At 38.5% G+C, this 21,313-nt stretch overlaps 1 protein-coding gene across 6 annotated transcripts; it reads left to right on the top strand.

Moving 5' to 3' along the window:
• Positions 1 to 686: 686 nt before the first annotated feature.
• Positions 687 to 21,059, top strand: CASC3 (CASC3 exon junction complex subunit). Of its 6 annotated transcripts, none has more exons than XM_039359241.1 (14): positions 688 to 965; positions 4,314 to 4,341; positions 5,167 to 5,204; positions 5,844 to 5,999; positions 6,932 to 7,083; positions 7,857 to 8,033; positions 8,181 to 8,866; positions 10,576 to 10,640; positions 11,197 to 11,308; positions 12,415 to 12,513; positions 15,206 to 15,441; positions 17,097 to 17,219; positions 19,487 to 19,602; positions 19,736 to 21,059. In XM_039359241.1, the coding sequence occupies exons 1-14, from the start codon at positions 756 to 758 to the stop codon at positions 19,833 to 19,835; spliced, it is 2,298 nt and encodes a 765-aa protein (XP_039215175.1). In that variant the 5' UTR covers positions 688 to 755; the 3' UTR covers positions 19,836 to 21,059. The 6 variants fall into 6 exon arrangements, with proteins under 6 accessions (XP_039215173.1, XP_039215175.1, XP_039215178.1 ...); XM_039359244.1 differs by having other exon boundaries at positions 689 to 965; positions 19,563 to 19,602; XM_039359242.1 differs by adding an exon at positions 1,229 to 1,323 and having other exon boundaries at positions 823 to 965; positions 19,563 to 21,059.
• Positions 21,060 to 21,313: the final 254 nt, after the last annotated feature.

Genomic DNA, 21,313 nt, shown 5'->3' with positions numbered 1-21,313 from the left:
ATTTCTGAACAGTGCAGAGTGGAACGGAAGCAAGAAGCAACACCTCAGAAACCTGTTTAGTCAGGCTCCTCCCATCTTCCGGGAATTTGCCATCAAATATAGAGTGGGAAAGATCTGTACATAATATGGAGATGAACCCTCTCCTTATGGTATTTGGTCCTGTAACGGGAATGATGCACAAAGACAGCACTGTTGATAGCTGCATTGCCTAATGTCTGGTAGCGTTTTGCGTCGTCTCCCTAATGATCCTAGCCTTACATAAACCGCTGTTTTAAACATTAATGGCTATCTTGTTTTCTCCAGAGGTTGCTGCGCCTCAACTATTTTAGCACTGCAGGAAAACTGGAGTGATGTAATCTCTGCAATGGGAAAACGTCATGCTATTTTTGACTCAGCAAGACAGCTTCCGTCCCCACCTCTCATGCAGCAATTTAGAGATATATAAAGCACGTGATACTGTTGCTGGGAGCTCCCCCCCCCCGCCTATTGAACCGCTTTCTCGTGATGTCATCGCCCTCGATTGGGCGCGAATTTTCTTCTTCCCGCAATCTTGGACGCCCCGGAGTCCAAGCATAAAGAATTCTGGGTGAACGAGTGAAAGTTTGAAATAGACCTGCGTTGGATGCTGGGAATCGTAGTCTTTTCAGTATTGTACGTCATCTTCCGTACCCGTCATCCTCTTTGGGCCTTGCTTCCTTTTCCTCCACCTTCTAACCGTTTCGTTTTTCTTGTTTCCTTTTTTGGTTCCTGTCAAAATGGCGGATCGTAGGAGGCAGCGCGCTTCGCAGGATAGCAGCGAAGAGGATGAGTCCGATTCGCCGCCTGGAAGCGCAGGTTCTTCCCCGCAGAGCGGCACTCACCGCTTTGGCTTAGCCGGAGCGGCAAGCACCGGGGGTGCTACTGCTGGTACTGAAAATGTGGAGGCGCCGGTGACGGTTGGAGGTAGCCCAGCCGACTCGGAGTGTGTGAGTGGACAGATCCGGAAGGGAAAGAGAGAACGGGAAAGCTCTTTATGATCAGCTCCCGCCTTCCTTTGCATATAGCGGGGAGATTTTGACTACGGTCCACTCCTTGGGTACAGAGTGGGGAAGAGCGGGGGAGGGAAAAGTGGTTCTGAGGATGTGCAGAGTACTCCTTTAATTCGTCGCTGAGTAACGGCCCACCAGGTTCCGCTTGGATGGGGAAAAACAAACTAGTATTTGCTTTCTTTTCGATGTTTTCTCCATAGCCATTCTTTCGTCTCGGAAGTAGACAGCCAGCACTTCCGTTTGCGTGCTGCATTAAACAAAATTGTATCTCTGAGTATAATACAGTATGCAGAAGGTGCGTACCTGTTATTCTAAGACAAAGGATGATGGTGGTAAAACAAATTTCAATATCTTTAATTTTGCGGATATTTAAATTGAACTTGATTTGTTAAATCTCTTTGAGATTACACATACTCTTAGGTTTCTAGTAGGTAAATACTATTATGTTTGAATGCATGCCATATTTTAGTTTCTTACAGCTGTCTTCTGCCTTTTTAAATAAGCATTTTGGGTTGGTCCTGAAGATTTTGTTGAAATCTACCAGTTTAAAACTAGTAATATAATAGCATAACAATCAAAATTGATACTGTAATTCTACCTTGAAAATAATGCTGGATGAATTATAACAGATATTGTGTTGAAAATTCAAAGTCAGAAAGGGGCCATTGTACAAATAAGGGATTTTGTTTAGTAGATGCAGGAATTAGAGATTATTTTACAATGTATCTGCTTACCCCTTACATTTAGCAAACTTACATTTACATTCAACAAATAGTAGTCTTTTCTGTATAATGATGTTTTTTTTCATTTTGAGTCTGTTTTCCATAGTATTAAAAACTGTATAAGTACTTAGGAGTTAACATTAAGATCTTGCAGTTTTAATTTAGGTGTGGGTTATCTTTTTATATTGTATATTATATAATATGGTAATATTATATTACCATTGTGAACACTTCTGTAAAAACGTAAAATCTGTAAAATGATATCATGCCACATTCTTATTATCTGTTTTCTTGTTTTTTACAGAAACACATAGATGACATTATGTTTTTTAGGCATATAGAGCTTATTATGTCTCAGGAACATCTAAGTAGTTGCTAATATTGGACAACTGAATATAGACCCATGGAAATATAGACACATTGAAAATAATGTATTAAATAATTTTAGGTCCTAGAATTTTCCAAGAATTACTAATCATCTCCATGGGATATTTTTTCCCTAAAAAAAATTATTCATATTCTTGCTGTTGTGAAGAGTATAAGGTTATTCTAATGATGTTTCATCAGGCAGGATTTTGTGGAAGTGGAAGGAAAAGTTGCCTTCTTTCTTTTGGAATATCCTGATGCTTTACTTACAGTAGCAAAATAATTACTCCTAACAACAGTCAGGCTCAGTTTTAAACAGCAGTCAAAAAAGCATACATAAACAAGTTTAAGAATAACAAGCAAAAATATCAACAAAAGATGGAAAAATCTATGCCCTGGAATTTTGGGGGAGTTGGGGGATGTAGTAGTGGGTTATTCTTGAAAGATTAAAGATATAGTGATTTGAAGTAGTATTCCCCTATCAAGTATCCATGAAAGATGCTATCTGGAAATGTATTTAATGCTTTTAAAATAACAGAAAAAGAAGAACAAAATATAGAGATAATTATGGTAGAAATATATGCTTAAAGAGAAAAGGTCATAATAATTTGAAAAGGTGGAAAAATACATAAAAATACAGTATTGTCATAATAAACTTACAGTTCTTTATATGCTTATCTGATACAAATATTCAAATATGTATCTCTTTATTTCTAATATATTTATATAACTATCATGTTTTTAACCTATTATACTTTGTATAAATGAGTCCATATTTCATTATACTAGAGATAAAATTATATCTCTAGGCCAGAGGTTCTCAACCTTTGCAACTTTAAGACTTGTGCACTTCAATTCCCAGAATTCCTCAGCCAGCTTTGCCACAAGTCTTAAAGTTGCCAAGGTTGAGAACCCCTGCTCTAGGCCATCCTCTCATAGGTGGCAAATGTAATCAGGTCTTAAATCCATTTAGTGAATGTAGCCATACATTTATCTTACCAGTGCTGCAATATCAGTCTTTTGGCCATAGTAAGAACATGGCCATTTGCATTGTTAAATTCCTTGCCTAGATGCATGGTCAAGAGATTATTATCTTCTGAACATTTTAGCTTTTGTTGAACAGTCATATAATTTACTTTTTCCCAAAACCTAATGAGTATAGGACATTATAAAAACATGTTTTAAAGAAGCATTATCATTACATCTTTAATAAATGTTGTCTTACTCCTTTTCTATACAAATATAGTGGATTCCATTAAATTTTAAATGTCTTCTTAGCATCTGCATATCAAATTTATGACAAATATCTACAAAAAATAATAGTTTTTTATTTAAAAAGATGATCTTATATCTTGGGTGAAAATGATGTCGGTCCAAACATGGTTAACAAATGTTAGAATATTGGCCAAGTGTGGTTGGACACACAAGAAATTTGTTTCCGGTGCATAAGCTCTCAATGTACATACAAGTAATAATGGCTGTAAATATTGCCATTGGTTTATATTTGATAAATGATATTTATCTCTTAACACAGTATATGTTAAAAATTCATCTTCATCAGTTGAGCCAGTTCAATATCCCCATTTCCATCCAATTTTTCCATATCTTTTTCCTAATTTTCCTAATTTTTAAAGTTGGATTTCCCTATTAAAGTCAATCTCACATGGGAAAAAGAGTCATCCTTTTTTATTAGGCATTATATTCCATAAGTTTCTAACTGACATAATTGTTTCACTGGAAATTATTGGAATTGCACTCCCAGTAGGATATCATCCTGTAGTTTTGATACAATTCCTTCCCTTCCTAATATTTATATTAATAATCTGATAATGCATTTATGTTATAGTTGTATGATTATTTGTTGCATCGACATGCCGATCATTTCTTCAGACGTTCAAAGCTGTATACATAATACTTCCTCCAATATTTTCCTCATATAATTTAGCAGATGGGCTACTGAGAAGTAATAACTGATATCACCCAATGAAGCACATAGCCAAGAGGAATCTTAATTTGGATCTCCTCAGACTATGTCCAATCTTAAAGCAACTATATTACTCAATTGTTTAGAAACTAACCGTGCTAAATTCATTCATCTATTTTTTCGTAATAAAATACATTCCTAGAGCAGTCTAATGTAACATATTTGTATCTGCTGGTTTTCTTTCTTTCTTAAATATTTTCTCTCTCAAAACAGGAAAGTGAAGATGGCATAGAAGGAGATGGTAAGTGGTAGTAGCTTTTAACTGTAGTGATTGGTGCTAGAAATACAAAATAATTACTTAACAATGTTTTTAAAATCATAAAATATTTGTCGCAAAAGCGGCATTTCTTATTCTACCCTTTCATTTTTGGTAATAAGGCTTTCTGTATAGTCAAATATTTCTGTTGTTAGCAATGGAAGAAATATATGATCAATTAGGGCATAGGTTTGTTATTTCACAATATTCTACACTTTTATTTGGCTACCATAGCATGCTGCAGTTCTTCAAGATGGTTATGCTGCAATAATATAATTGTAAAGGACATGTATCACTGATGCTAGAGTTTCCCAGGCCAGATACCAGCTATAGCTCATTATATTTATTCTTGTCTCTACGGCCAGTGTGTCTCTACTCTCATATTGGAATTAAGGAGAGCCCCTAAAATACACATCTGATATTTTGGTGGAACTAGTATCTCATCTAGAATAGGACATATTAATTTCTGGTCCTGAGAACTATCTGTTAGTATTTACTTACATCCTAAATGGATTCAGATTGTTGTTTTTCATTCACCCCAACACTACATCATGTAGCTCTCAAGAATTTTCTATTTGCTATGCTTCACAGAAAAAAATGCTTTGTGATAGATGGAATATTCCAAACAAGTAATATTAGCTGGATGAACCAAAGATAAAACAAGGTTTTATATGTGAGCAAAAGGGATGGGTGATGCAATTGCAAATGGATTTGGAGGGCATGAATGAAGGGAGAAAATATGAAAATTAAGCCTTTAAAATACAGCATTTTGGAAGATGTTTTTAACCTCAAACAACTCTTTATTTTTAGCTGTACTGTCTGACTATGAAAGTGCTGAGGATTCTGAGGTGAGTTGAGGTCATACACATCATTTTATAATGTACATGAATATATAACATGACAGTTTATTGGATTTTTTTTAACCTAGGTAGATTGAGAGACTGGGTCAGTAAGTGCCTTTGGACAAATCACGGCATGAAATATTTATTTATCATGAAAAGCTATTCAGCTCTTTTTTTTATACACTCTGTATGTCTATGGAGATTCTCAGTCAATCAAGTCATGCATATTTCAGCAATTCCCAAAAGGTTTCACAGCCATTTGCATTATTCAGGTGACCCTGAGAGCACAGATATCTCAAAGTGGCCTCAGTGACTCAGAAAGAGTGCTAATGACCAGATGACTGCAAGGAATATAAGGAAGGATATGGAATATCCTTCCACCCTTCACCATTCAGTCAGAACTGAAGAAGGTTCTTGAATGAGAAGCGAAACATCTTCAAAGAAAAACAAAGTCCAATTGCCTTTTAAAAAAAATACCTTTTGGATATATGCTCTATGCTTTGGATGTATGTTTTGTTTCTGCATATATTAAAAAAGTTATTAAATAACAGCATAACATACAGTCTGTGCATAGTGTAAGAATAGACAAAATATTTGTTATTCTCCAGCCCCTCTAAATTGAATCAAATTGCATGTTTGTTTTAGGCTGAGGAAGGAGAATACAGTGAAGAAGAAACAACTAAAATGGACTTAAAGCGGGACAGAAATGACACTGAATTGAGAACAAAAGCAGACAAAGGGGATGAGAAACCAGAATCAAAAGGCACAGTTGCAGGTGAAAGGCAGAGTGGGGATGGGCAGGTATGTTTTGTTGAATTTTGAGCTTAAGTATTAATTAACCTAGAAATTAAAATACATATTTGTATTTTTCAGGAAAACATTATGGTCATAGAATGAAAAAAAGTTTTATTTATAAGTCGTCACATTTCAGTAGATTTTTTTCTCTTATGCCTGAATTATTTTTGCAGTTGCATTCTAAGCAAGTCATTTTGTAAGAATTTTATAAGCAATATTTTGTGTTTCTGATATTTGCAGCTTAAAAAGTGCTATCTTGATTTAGCGTAGTAGCAGTAAAATTCAGAAGCAATAATGAGCAGTATATTATAATCAAATTTCTCCATTATTTTTCACCAATTTTCATTTTAATTCAATGCAACTTTTATCATTTTTACTAATTAATTTTATAATTCATATTTTATGCATAATTAAATGAGCAATATAAAAGTAGTCTTTGATTAACAACCATTCATTTAGCAACTATTGGAAGTTAGAACAACACTGAATGAAAGGTACCGATACCTGATTCCTAAAGTTATGGTTATTACAGTGCTCTTGTGGTAATGTATTCAAAATTTGGGTGCTTGGCAACCCATCCACAATTATGACCGCAGGGGTGTTTCAACTCCCCCACTCGCCTATCTTCCCCCCTTCTCTGCCACACATCGGGCCAGCTGGGTGCACCTCAACAGGAGGAAGAAGACAGCAAAGACTAACTGGGCGTGGCAGATCTGGTGGAATGCAGGGTGCAGAGTCAGTTTTTTCAGTGCTGTTATAACTTTGAATTGTCACTAAATGAATCATTGTAAGTCAAGGGCTTACACTCACTTATCTATCCAGAATACATAATCATAACATCTAATCAATCACATTTTTACTAAAGAAAACCATGGTTTCTGGGATATTGGTGGTGGGTTTTTAATAGGTCAGTGAGTGTTTGATTTCTTTCATTTTAGGAAAGCACTGAACAAGTTGAAAACAAAATTGGTAAAAAACTTCCTAAGCATCTAGATGATGATGAAGACCGGAAGAACCCAGCATATATACCTCGTAAAGGTCTTTTCTTTGAACATGACCTCCGTGGACAGACCCAGGAAGAGGAAGTCCGGTAGGTGATAGGAATAGCAGGCAGCAATTGTAGAAAGAATTTATAGGCAGGAACATTTTACTTGCAGGCACAATTGGCTGCTAACAGAAAAGGTTATACAGACCACTAAAGAGGATTACATTTTAGCTTTTAAAATTTGTCTCATTCTGTGGGGTAAATAGTAAAATAATGAAACTGAAGGAAAGTATGGAACCCATTCTCAGCCTTTTAATGGTTATTAGATGATTGATTGACTTTGGGCAGTCACCAGTAGGAGAGTAGAGCTCTAAGAAGGTATTAATTTACAGACACAACTATTTCCTTTGTCTCTCATGGTAAAGCCTTCCCAGATGAGATACCGTAAATGCCGGCGTATAAGACGACTTCCGCGAGCGTTGAAATCGGCGTCAAAGACGGGGGTCGTCTTATACGTCGAGTCGTCTTATACGCCGGAAATACTGGTAGTTTCCGGCGTATAAGACGACATTCTAGGAATGCGGCCCGGCTATAAAGACGGGGGTCGTCTTATACGCCGGGTCGCCTAATACGCCGGCATATACGGTATCTTTTTGCTTGAGAAGCATAGTGGCCTTTCAGAAATCTATGAAGAGTTTTTATAAAAAATTGCCAAGAATTTAGTTTTGTACTAAATTTTCCCTTGTGGAATCATATTTTTAATGGCTGTGGCTTTAGTTCACTGTTACATCTATGATATAAGAGCAGCAGTCCCTAACCCCCACATACCATTCTAATTGTTCTAATTCTAATTGTTTTTCTTTATCTTGGTTCACAAGACCAAAAGGTCGCCAGCGTAAATTGTGGAAAGATGAGGGACGATGGGAACATGACAAGTTTCGAGAAGATGAGCAAGCACCAAAATCCAGACAAGAGCTAATTGCTCTTTATGGCTATGATATCCGCTCTGCACACAACCCTGATGACATCAAACCCAGGAGGGTGCGCAAACCAAGGTGAATTTGTAGAAGTCGTTCTGTGTACTTTTTATGGAATAATGTGGGGCTTGATTTTTTTTTCCGACCTTGAGAGAGGAATAATTGTGATGATGAATGGAACATAAAACATTCATTTCTGATCAATAATATCTCCTCTTCATTTAGATTTGGGAGTCCACCACAGAGAGAATCCAATTGGTCCAGTGAACGACCAAGTAAGCCACCACGACATCAGAGTCTAGACAGTACTTCTGTGGCACCTCGGACATTCATTAATCGAAACTCAGCGGGGACAGGATGGATGGCCAGCCCAAGGGCATTTCCCAAACCTTGTGGCTATAAAGATACTCGCCCAAGTTATCGAGCTGCGGATGTAAATAGTCAACATGCACCTCGCTTCAGTGAACAGTCAAAGCCTGAAAGCAGTTACCGGGCCAGACGATCAGATCCAATCCCAGCAAGAGAACCTTCTCCCAAATCTGAGATACCACCTATTCAAAACAGCCCTGTTAAAAAAGAAGAAGTTTTGGAAAATCAAACTCCACCTGCAGATATTCTACAGACACAGCCAGATAGGCCTGTGGAAAAAAAATCATATTCTCGGGCAAGGAGGAGTCGGAACAAAGCAGGTGAGACAGGAAAATTGGCAGATGAAGTTCCACCTCCATCAGAATTGATACCGGCACCATTAAAAACTGCTGATATTATACCATCACCTTCTTCTGCAAAGACTGCTAATTGGGAGGTACCTGTTGAGGCAAATCTGGATGGTCTTGAACAAGACATGACTCAGTTGAATATGACAGAACAAAACTGGAACCAAGGGCAGCCCCAGTTCATACCACCACAGGGTAAGTGATGTGCTAAAGCAAGGAAAAATAATTTTGTTTAGGGAATATATAAACTGGACAACTGTCCTCTCTTGATCATCATTTCAGAGATCTTTCCTTACCCAAACAGTAAAACAGAATGACCATGGGTAGGCAAAACATGAGAGTGTAGGTCAAGAATGGTATGTGGGGGTGTGAAAAAAATATGTGAATTGGGAAAGGGTGTGTATCAGAAATACTGCAGAGAGTGCATGGGTGGACAGTATAGATTGGGAAGGGTACCCAGGCACATGTGAGAGGTGCTATGCAGATCAGGGAGGCTGCACAGGGAAAGAGGGAAGTTTGAGACAAGAAGAATGAATGGGAGTCTTGGGTAGTGTGAGGTGGCATGCCAATCAGGGATGGTGCACTAGGGTGGGATGGCATAGGTTGGGGGAGTATGCATGGGAGTGGCATAGGCCAAGAAGGATACACAGAAGTCTCTCCCTCCCTTTCCAGATGGCAGGTTATTGACTATTTCTGGGTGAAGGAAGGAGTGAAGCATTGCAAGACTGTCATAAAACATTGAAAATCCTGTGATTACAGCAGGATTATAGCAATAATCGGTAGCACTGAAGCACCTTTCCCAAATGTCATTCTGTTGGAAGTTATAATTTCCAAATTGTGGGCATATTTTGTAAATTAACCCATTTGAGATACTTTGAACAATGCCCTGTGATGCAATGTTTTGCCCATTTAAAGGTCATGATGAAAGTTTTAGTAGAGTATAGATTCTTACAAAGTATTTCAGGAAAATGTGTTGAGTCAAAATAGATGAAACATTGCAGAAAAGTACAGTCCAATATTCAATTGCTTATTTCATATTATTATGCTGATTTTAGCTTCTTCTTTTGTGTGAGTGGGTGCTTTCTGTCTGCCACTAAGTGGCAACCAGTACGTTGATCTTCGTGAACCATTTAAAGAGGGCATGAACTAATCTCATTAGACCCTATCTTGCCAAATTGATCTGACCATTCAGTCCAAATACTTTTATTATTTTTATAAATAACTCAAGGCAGCAAGCATACACAATTCTTCTTCCTCCTCCTATTTTCTCTACAACAGCAATCCTATAAGATAGGATGGGCTGAGAGGGAGTGACTGGCTCAGAATCACCCAACCGGCTTTCATGTCTAAGATGGGACTAGAACTCAGTGTTCTGATTTCTAGGCCAGCACCTTAACCACTCAGTTCTTCCTCAATAGCATGTTGAGTGGTCATTTGATCTGAGGTATCAATATTCTGGCATTCCCTTCCCTATTATTCCCTTGTTCATTTTTGTGGTTTTCTTGTTGAGACATGAGTGGTTTATCATTGCCTTCTGCACTGAATGAAATGATGCTATTATCACTTAAATGAATTTGCTCCTGTCACTTAAATAATCATCTGCCTCCAGCAGCTTTCTATATTTCTGCTGCCCAATTTGGATGCCTGCTTACATGCCATGAATGATCCTGCTGGGAGTATATACTCTTGGCATACACTCCCAGCCTTCTTTGCTCCTGGGACCATTCCCTACCATGGCAGCACAGAAGAATTTTGGCATACCTTTCTCAAAGTCAACAGCATTTGCCTTTTTCATATTATCTAGGACTTCTTTAAACTTGCTTTCTGTTTTTAAAAATTTCTTTATATTAGTGTAAAGCTGAAGAATAAATGGTGTTTTCTTTCTCCTTTGTTTTTCCTAATAGGTTTGCCTAATCAGATGCACATTGGAACAGCCCCACCCCCTCAATTCAACAGGATAGAAGACATGGTAACATTCCATTTTTTTTTCTTGCTTCTGAAAATGATAAGTTTGATTGGCAACAAGAATGCAGACAATAGTTGTAGAATTTCTTATGGAAGGAATGAGAGTCTTTATCAAACAGCAGGATCAGTTCAGCAACTTGAGTTTAATGGGATACTGGTCCTTGTAATAGATTTATCTAGCTTTGATTTAATATTTTTGGGATGCAGAATGATGGAGAAGATGGGATACTTATAGGACCCAATCCTCCCTCTATACTGTAGGAGAGAAACATGAATGTATTATAAAGAAAACAACAGCTAATTATGCCTGGGCAAAGTTTGACACATGCTTCATGTCTCTCCTGCAAAACATTTTGCCACTCAGAGGCTCTAAGAACAGGAAAACAGGACTTGAAAAAAGAAATACATGGGGTTCATCTCTCAGAATTATCCAATTTTAAGAATATAAAACATTCAAACAGATTAGAAGATTTTTTATGGTTAACAAAGCTCATCATGCAGGAAAAGATTTCACTCTGGCAATCTTTTAAATAATTAGATATCGTTGTGCTTTTTTCCAGGGGGTTCAAGGTGGGCGTGCAAAACGCTACTCATCACAGCGTCAGCGGCCTGTCCCAGAACCTGCTCCACCAGTCCATATAAGCATAATGGAAGGGCATTACTATGATGCGTGTGAGTGCAAACTGCTCATTAAAGGGATTCTTATATCTATTTTGGATTGGGTTTTGCAGTATTGTGGGCTACATATTGTTTTCTTAACTTTTTGTAAAAAAAAAACTTAAAGGACTTGTACAGAGAAATAAGATTCATATGTACTAGTATAATGGGAAAAGGAGGAGGAGAAGAAGAAGAGAAGGAGGAGGAGTAGACATTTGATAGAATGTATGGTGCTGTCCTGTTTAATTTACAGGTAGTCCTTGGATTACGATCACTTGATCAGCAAGTATTCAAAGTTAGGACAATGTCGAACAAGACATACAGTCAGCCTTTTAATTTGCAGTCACATGAATGCAATTAGATTGCTTTGTAAACTGACATGCAATTAAAATGTATAGTGTTCTACATTCACGTGATAACCATTTGCAACCTTATTAGCTTTCCATAAGCATAGTGAATAGAGAAGCCAGCAGGAGGTCACAAGTCATTTCCACAAGTTACTCTCACTTTTGCTGCTTTTTTTTGCCCACCTGCTCCAAAGTGCCACCTGCCTGCACCTCATAGCACCCACCTGCAGCATTTATTTGCTTGCCTATTCTCCATAGCATCACCTACGACACCCTCCTGGCTGCACTTAAGAGCACCCACCTGTGATACTCTCTCACTTACCTGTATCCATAGCACCTACCCATGAGACCCGTCTGTTTACTCATACTACATAGTTTTTGCTTGCTAGTCTGCTTCTCTGGATTCCCATCTCTGCCCAGTAGTCCTTGCTTAACAACTCAAATAATCCTCACTAAACAATAGCAACAAGGATGGATGGGAATGCCATTGCCAATTGTACGACTGCATTGCTTATGATGGAAATTTTGGTCCTAGATGCCATCGTCATCTGAGGACTATCTTTAATTTACAATAGCCCTGAGAAATAGTAACTGATCCATTGTTGACTTGAACTCAGTTTGCTGCTCTAGTTATGAATATACTGAATTGTTTAAGAATTATATGTTATTGTTACTTTGCCTAATGGCAATTGAGCCTTCTTTTATTTCAATTTCAAAACAATAATTACTTCTATCAGTGTTAGAAAGATAATGTCTAATGGTTTGTCCTTACAGTACAGTTCCAAGGTCCAATTTATACACATGGTGAAAATCCTACTCCACTTCCTCCTCAAGGGGTGATTGTTCAACCAGAAATGCATCTTTCACATCCAGGTAGGGACTGACTTTACATAGCTATTCTCTCTTTCATTTTTCTCTAACATTTCCTTTGTACTTCAGTTTTACTAATTTGTTAGAAACATCCCCAAATTCCTGCAGTGTATCACTTATATCTGTTGAGATACATTTCAACACATACATCTCACAAAGTGAGATAGTTTATCATTTTTAGTACATAGCTGCTCTTCTGCATTGAAGAAAATATTAATTTCTCTACCTATTAATAATATATGTGAATTCTGTAAGGCACTGGTTCTCAACCTTCCTAATGCCATGACCCTTTAATATAATTCCTCATGTTGTGGTGACCCCCAACCCCCCCATCCAGCTGGCCGGGGAGGGGGTCAGGAAGGCCGCTCTGCCAGCTCCGCCCAGCCTGGTCAGAGAAGCGCCATTCCTCTCCCTCTCCCTCTCTCGCTCTCTCTTTCTCTTTTTCTTTCCTCTCTCTCTTCTCTCTTTCCTCTTTCTCTTTCTTTCCTCCCTCTTTCTCTCTTTCCTCTCTCTTTTCCTGTTTCTCTTTCCTCTTTCTCTTTCCTCTCTCTCTCTTCTCTTTCTCTCTTTCCTCTCTCTCTTCTCTCTCCCTCTTTCCTCTCTTTCCCTCTTTCCTCTTTTCCTCTTTCATCTCCCTGTTTCTTTCTCTCTTTCCTCTCTTTTTTTCTCTCTTTCTCTGTTTCCTCCCTTTCTCTTTCTCTCTTTCCTCTCTCTTTTCCTCTGTTTCTCTCTCTTTCTCTCTCTCTTACGGCAGCATCGTTGGGGGTCTTTGCTGCCCCCAACCCGGCTTCTGCCGGGTCCTCAGCTGAACGGGTGGGGAGGGGGAGCAGGACGGGAGGCAGCCCTTCTGCCAGCCCGGCTGCTCCCCTCCAGGCACCGCTTTTGGCCCGGCGCCTGCCCAAGCCGCCTTGGCAGTAGGAGGAAGAAGGGGAGGAGGAAGAGGATGGCAAGGAAGCCGCCACCAGCGCTGGGCCCCAGGAGGCGGCTCTCCTCTCCTACTTTTGCTGAATCTCCTTCTTCCTTCCCGACAGCCTGGATTCCGGTGCGTCTTTATGGCGAGCGGGTCGTATGGTTGGGATGCTGGGGATTGCAGGGGCTGCTCTCCCTTGGGCCGTGGCTTGCGGGAGGGCTGGCCTGCTCAGCAGAGCCTCCAGTGGGCCACTCCCAGCAGGGATCCCGGGGCTTCCAAGGCCACGAGGCCCTGGCCACGCTTCTCCCAGGGGGTGGGGCACCCGGACGCAGGGCCAATCAGGAGCCCTGCAGGAGGTAAGTCCGCCTGAGAGAGGGAGAAGGGAAGCGCCTCTCTGTCTCTCTCTCTCTGCAAATGGAGGAGGAGGCCATGTGGAGACGGATGCGGAGCGGTGTCTCGGTTCCTAAGACCATCGGAAATATGTGTTTTCCGATGGTCTTAGGCGACCCCCATGAAAGGGTCGTTCGACCCCCAAAAGAGTCATGACCCACAGGTTGAGAACCGCTGCTGTAAGGAAATAGAAGAAAATGGGAAGTAGATGCACTTTTTTCTTTCTTTCTCTGGAGTGACAAAACTCTTTGGCGCTACTATAAGGCTTTACTTACTGGTATTTATACATTGCAAGTGCCATACGGAAGCTTTGTATTCCATTGTACCATTTTGGTATATTGCAAAAAATGTTATAAGTACCTAAAAGATAAAGCTCCAAAACTGAGTTTTGGGAATTCAGATATGTCAGGAAACAAAAGATAGGGGGTGGGTTTTATTAACTTTCTCTCTAAGCAATAAAATCCAATACGAGTTTTGCAAGCTGGGGTGATTTTAACTGAAGGAAAATGAAACTTGTAACTTGAGATTGGATTTATTGGGATCTTAAAGTTGAAGGTAAAGGGCTTTGTTTTTTGTAATATATTTGATCTTTTGGAAAAGGAGAACATTCAGAATCACTGGTGTCTTAGATATTTGACGCATAGTTTACATTTTTACCTTTCTGTTTTGGAGAGAGGAGCATCTATACCTATTTCAGATCCTACCACTGGCAAGGAAAGACACTGGCTTTTACTATGTCTATCTGATATTTTCAAAACTTTACTTTTCCCCCCTTGGATGACTTCTTAAAATGTAATGAACTGGCATGTTGGCTTGCACCAGGTTCCTTTGATTAAATAAAAAATGGAACCAAGAAGCAGGTTTTGCCTCTTGGGATGAAATCCCTCTGAAATCCATGTAGCTCTCACCCTGATGATATTCCAGAAAATGTTCACAATCTGGCTATTTTGGGTTAGGGTGGATGGGGTTCTTTTTTTGGGGGGGGGGTTCATATTCTGTACTGACTCTGATATTGTCTTGGTTATTTCTAATTTATTGTAATTTTATTTTGTTCCTTTTTCCAGAGATGTTTTGTAGTCAGGCAGTGTCTAAATCTAATGAAATAAATAATTACACAAGAAGAAAGAATTTTAAAATTTATACAGGGGGGGGGGGATTTTCTGGTCCTTATGTTAAATAGATTAACCTTTGAAAATCAATTTCTGCAAGCAAAGAACAGGGATACATGTGGCATATTGTAGACGTACGTTCCAGTGACTCATTCTCCTTAGCAGCCAGATGGGTCAATTATTCTTTTAATTGATCAGATATATTAAAATGTTATTTATTTCATCTTTGCTTCCTGATAGCATTTTGATTTCAGAATTGTTTGACTACTTTATCTGTCTTTGCCAGGATTGCATCCACATCAGGCACCTGCACCTCTGGCTAATGCTGGCTTATATCCTCCTCCTGTCTCCATGCCTCCTGGGCAGCAGCCACCACCACCACCACCACCACCACCACAACAGCTGTTAGCACCAACCTACTTTCCCCCTCCTGGAGTAATGAATTTTGGCAATCCCAGTTACCCCTACCCTCCAGGAACACTTCCACCCCCGCCACCTCCCCACCTGTATCCAAACACTCAAGTAAGTCTGCTTATGTTTTGCTTTTAAATGCTGGCCATTTTTTGGACTTTTTGCTGAAAGAAGAAAAACATTAATTGATGATTTATGGATTTGAAGATTGAAAAAGATGCAGATTAAAGGAGGGAGCTGAGAGGATTTGTAAAATATTTAAGAGGATTTGTAAAATATATAATTGTAATTGATCTTTTGAGAAGATGGTTGAAAGTTGTTTATGTAATTCTTAACTATAACTTTCTTTAATTTTTGCTTTCCATTTGTTATATGAAAATGTTTAATAAATATAAATTAAAAATTGCTGAAATTTAGTGATAAATGGCAGTATACATACTTTAACAAGTAATTACAAAATAGGTGATTATTCATTTATTTATCAATTAATTGAAGTTGTACAGTTACCCGTCTACCCCCAAAAGGACTTTGAGGGTGCAGATTAATTTTGGCTTGCTTTTTAGAAATATAATTTAATGACGATCATTAAGTCATTAGACAAACAGAATAATATATATTGTGTCAGGATAATTATTTAAAGGCTAAGCAGCTTATGTAATGATGTAATGTAATGTAAGGTGGATAATGCAATCATAGGAATGACTCAGCAGGTGTATCCCTTTAAGAGCCTGAGTATAAAAGGAAGGCTTTGCTGGAGTCTTTTTCTCTTGTCTGTTTCCTGCTGTAATTGCTGTGAATTGGAGTTTGCTGAATTATCACACATGTATGTATTTTGTTCCTGGTGATATTTGTAGATAGTGTAATATAAACCACCATTTAATATAGACCACTGTTTACACTATTTACTCTTGGGTTATCTCAGGTGCAATAAGACTGTGCATGCTCTGACATGTTGCATATGGGGAACAAGCAAGCATGGGGAGCAAGCAGGATATAGTTGTTAAAGTCCAAACTACAAACTGGGAGACTGTGAAGCCATCTGGGTGACCTTGGTTTAATAACTCCTTCTCAACCATAGGAAGAAGGTAGTGACAAACGACTCCCAAATTTCTTGCCAAGAAAACTAGAGATTGGTCTAGGCAGTCACCAGGAGTCAGCACTGACTCAAAGACAATCCCTTCCAGAAGTTATGGTTATATTGAAGTAATGAAAACTTGATAGCTTTCTTAATTTTAAGCAATATTACGTGACGTGGAATTGATAATTCTGAAGTGATTATTAAATGCACCAATTTTCTATCTAAGCTGAAAAGTAGACCACCGTATTATCTCAGTAAGATATCTAATTCATTTGTCTTTGGGCTTAACCAGAGTAGTGATGAAAATATAAAATAAACATTCATTGTATAGAGACGAACAACAGTTAAACCTGGTAGATTACAATAAGGCAGAAAGAAAATAATACAACAATCCAGATAGCTACCAAAGAATGAACTGCATTGTTTCTTAGAATAGACTATTCTTGAGAAAATCTTCCTATGCAAGCTTTAATAAAAGGCTTGCATTTCAGTAGGCAGTTCAAAAGGTTTTTTAATGTTGATATTTTATAATTTCACAATATATTAGATATTGTTATCTTTTTAACTCAGTAAGTTTCTAAGCCAACTAACATGTCTATGTTTTGAATTTCAGTGAATTAAATATACATGTATAATAGTATTTTGGAATAAACCAATAATTTTTCTTTCTTTCCTTTTGGACTGGCAGGCCCAGTCTCAGGTGTATGGAGGGGTCACCTACTACAACACAGTTCAGCAGCAAGTGCAGCCCAAACCTTCTCCACCCCGAAGAGCCTCCCAGCCAGTCACTATCAAGCCACCCCCTCCTGAGGTCTGTTATTTCCCCCCTGTCTCGTCTTAGTTTACTATTGTATCTGCTCCCACTGGAAGAATGTCCTTTAGTCATGAGAGTGCTGATCTCTTCACCCAATTGATATGTTGCAAGCTCTAATTTCTTATTACACATTGTAAATAGGGTTCATGTTAACATCTATGAAGACTTTCACAAATAAACTTAGAAGTTAAAATCAAGATTGATGTCTAGATCCTGTTTGACTAAACTAAAAACTTATTTAAAATCCATCTTTTTAATTGCAGCTTCACTATTTGAGAAATAACCTCACAATAAATCTGAACAAACTTTTTGTGCTATGTATAAATGAATGTACTGCTGTTTAATTGATCTGGTAAAAACTTCACATTTTTTGTATTTTATCTTTATTTAGTATGTTTAGTAGTTTTATATTTATTTAGTATTCACATCTGAAAATATGTAAGGACCTATTGCTATATCAGCACAACATTAATAGTTAAAACATATTGCTACAAAACGTGTGAAGAAAAAAGCATTCCCCTTTTTAAAATGTGGGGAAGAATCTATACTTCTGCAGAAATCCCGTTTCTTTATTTTGGGAGCACAGTTTGAAATAAATTCCTAAGAACTTTTATAAAAAATGGGAATAACTATTATTTTTTGTTTCTTGGCTTAATTTTTTATGATTGGTTACTCAGTTAAAGATACTGTAAATTAAATTCAGATGTTTTATGTGCTGATTTCATGTTGAATTGTTGAATTGAGAGGTAGCAAATGTTAGTAACATTAAAGACTTATGATAATATATTTGTATTAACAATTGTTAACATCTGACTATTCTCTAGATAAATACCGACTAAACTCACAATTTGTGACTGGGCCGCACCGTTTCAGACTGAGGCTGGGCGTTTCCCAACAGAATGTTTCTTAAAACTCCCTCCTTCCATGTAGGCAGGTAGAATGTCGCAAAGAATGCTGAGTTAAATTGTTCTGCAGGAATATTACTTGTAAGGAGCTCTGTGGTTGGACACAGTGATAAAACAAAAGATATATACTTGTGTGTAGTGGCCAATAAAAGGATACTGTTTCATAAAGGGGAAATGCTTGGGATATGATCAAGAATTTGATTGAATCTTGGCAACAATAAGCTATATCTTACACTGATGATTGTTAGACTAGAGCACAAGTCGGCAACCTGCGGCTCCGGAGCCACATGTAGCTCTTTGAACCTTCCCCTGCGGCTTCCAGCCTCCTCTGCCATTTGCAGAGACAGAGAGAGGCACTTGCGCTTCCCTTCTCTCCCCCCCTCCCTCCCTCCCTCCCTCCCTCCCTCTCTCTCTCTCTCTGTATGTGTGTGTGTTTGTGTTTTTGTGTGTGTGTGTGTGTGTGTGTGTGAAAAAGAGAGTGGACTCACTGTGTTCTCCAAGAGCTGAAAAGCTTACTGGGCGGAGCTCCTCCCTTTGCTGCGTCTCTGCAGGAAGCAGGAAGGGCAGGAGAGAGCTAGCTAGCCCAGCTATGCTGGCTCAGGAATTCTGGGAGTTGAAGTCCATGAGTCATAAAAGAACCAGGGTTGCTACTCCTGAGCTTGTTGGAGAACAGCTTGAAGCCAGCTTGCCAGGTGAGCAGAAGATTGGAGAGAGGGAGAGGGGAGGGGGAGAAAGAGAGAGAGAAAGAGAGTGGGGGAAGAGGACTGGCAGACCAAGGGGAGGGGGGGAAGAGAGAGAAAGAGAGGGAGAGGAAAGAGAAAGGAGAAAGGGAGAGAGAGGAGGGGAGAAAGGCAGAGAGACCCTTTTGACATCTAAAATGAAGATAACACTGCATATACCTATGTATGTGTATATGTATGTATGTGTGTGTGTGTGTGTGTATGTATGTATATATGTGTGTGTGTGTGTATATATATATGTATATATGTATATGTACAGTATATATATATATATATATAATGGTAAAAAAGGACATATGTAGTGTTATCTTCATTTTAGATTTCAAAAGAGTTTTGCGGCTCCCAGTGTTTTGTTTTCAGTGGGAAACGGGTCTGAGTGGCTCTTTGAGTGTTTTGGGTTGCCTACCCCTGGACTAGAGTATAGGAGCCTCTATGTCTCTTCTACTATAGGCTGGATGATATTGTGGTACTGAGACTAACCTTCCTCCTTTCACAGAAATTAATTAATTCAAAAGCCATTTCAAAGTGTCACAAATGTTTTGAAGCAGCTCCTATTGGGAGCAGCTTAACTGTCTGCTCTCACAGCCAGCTTTATACTATCCGCACACTTGTTTCAAAGGGGGAACAGGCATCTGGCCGAAGTGGCAGGGATTCAATGCTTGCCTGTGCTCCTAACTCAGCACCTCTTTTGACAGACAGATTTGCAGTTTCTTCTTGGGAAAAGTGTCGGAGTAGGTAAGATATCGCTTCAAGAAAGAGTTATTTCTCTGCAGAGAAGTGCACTGGGTAAGGGGCTTCATACTATCAGCTCCAAAGGCATGTTAATGAAAGAGTTCTGCTCTTTTCCCCCCCTCTCATTTCTATCTAGGATGGCAGAAATGAAAAATCCAAAGAAAGGAACAACATTTAGAGAATTCTGCATCTTGCTGATTTCAGTAGAGTCCCAGAGCTGGCCCTGTGGAAGATAGAAGACAGCTTCTTTGTGGAATCTTTCCTCTCTTTTCCCTTGGTAATGAATGATGCCCAGGGGTGCAGATACATCTGCTAGGCCAGGCCATATCAGTATTAACTCTGAGGCAAGATGTCTATCAGAAGGGTATCAGCAAAATCAGATATCTTTGAAATTCCCCCTTTTTTTCTGGTGTATTGTTCTTTGGAAGATATATGTGTTCAATGACAAAGGAGAAGTTCTACTTTATTCCTTTCTAAATGTGATGGTTTTTAAGTGTCAAGCTAAATCTATTCAGCAAATTTCTTATGTTCATTTCTCACTCGATGTACCTGTCCCTGCTTTATTTCTGTTCTGTTTAACTGGTTTGTTAGCTTGAGTTATATGAATTTGTTTTCCTTGGCTATGTTTCTTTTCCAACAATACAAATTTAAAATAAAACACACTTTTACATGTGCAAGATTATGCATTTGGATAGCTAATGCCCTACAATAGCCTTCAAAGATAGACATTTCATGCTCAAAACAGTCTCTGATGCATTGTTATAAGGCAAAAGGGGTATTTGTTCCTTATATAGCACTATTCATTCTTTAAAACTCTAAATCACTATTTCTTAGCCTTGGCAACTAAGTTGTGTGGATTTTAGCTTCGAGAATTCCCAGCTAGCAAGCTAGCAGGGATAATTCTCCACACTGAAGTTCGCAAGCTTTAAAGTTGCCAAGGTTGAGAAAACTGCTCTAAATGATGCCTCACAGACATTTTTTTCTTGCCTGCACTTTGCAGCTTACATTTCCCTTGTCAAGCTGCATGGCTTCCACTCACTTCTTGTACTCCTCGTAAACTTTGAATGTGCTTCATTTACTTACAGAACCATAGTAGAAAATAGTCACCTTGTAATCATTTGGGCAGGAGGAAATTGATTGACATTGAACTAACCTTTGGTGAGGTTTTCAGAAAGCATCCTGGATTTATCTGCCTTTTGGGGGGGGGGAGGGTTCATGTATAAATTCCTACTTGGAATGTACCAGGACCTTTTTAAAAAAAAATAAAACAAAAACAAAATTAATTTTAAAAAGCAAAATTAATTTTAACATTTGAAAAAAAAAACTTGTATGATGAAAATATATTTGGTTTTTTTTCTGCCTTAATGTTTAAATGTATTCTTTCAACATCAGTCTTGAATCTTAGACCTAAGGACACTGTGATAGTTAATTCTTGTTAATAAATATTTTTTGTTCCTGTATCCAAAGTGCTTTTTCGTGTTAATAGTACTGCAAGTGTTTGATGCAAAAGCTAATACATGGTACTTACTCAGTAGAAGCTCCTCGATTAATCATTCTCATCTATCATCAGTCAGCTTGCTTCCTTACTCCTTATTTAGAACTAGTCCTCATCGTGGTAATAATTGTCAGCCTACTCTATCAATATTTCAGCCTTGAATTAGCATACTGGTGCTTCCCTAAAAAAGTTCATAGTTATATGGTATAAGATGTTTTT

Source organism: Crotalus tigris, unplaced genomic scaffold (genome assembly GCF_016545835.1).
Source record: "Crotalus tigris isolate CLP2741 ecotype Arizona unplaced genomic scaffold, ASM1654583v1 scf7180000019068.10715455, whole genome shotgun sequence".
Taxonomy (NCBI): domain Eukaryota; kingdom Metazoa; phylum Chordata; class Lepidosauria; order Squamata; family Viperidae; genus Crotalus; species Crotalus tigris.
Note: the sequence above shows the minus strand (reverse complement) of the source record. Positions and strands in the feature narration are given on the sequence as shown.

What these genes read in the sequence shown, in the direction of transcription:
- CASC3 (XM_039359239.1), top strand. Translation starts at nt 756, where the DNA reads ATGGCGGATCGTAGGAGGCAGCGCGCTTCGCAGGATAGCAGCGAAGAG. An exon ending in AGGAGGGTGCGCAAACCAAG is followed by an intron (nt 8,034 to 8,180) that starts GTGAATTTGTAG and finishes CTCTTCATTTAG; the next exon opens with ATTTGGGAGTCCACCACAGA. An exon ending in AATGCATCTTTCACATCCAG is followed by an intron (nt 12,514 to 15,205) that starts GTAGGGACTGAC and finishes TGTCTTTGCCAG; the next exon opens with GATTGCATCCACATCAGGCA.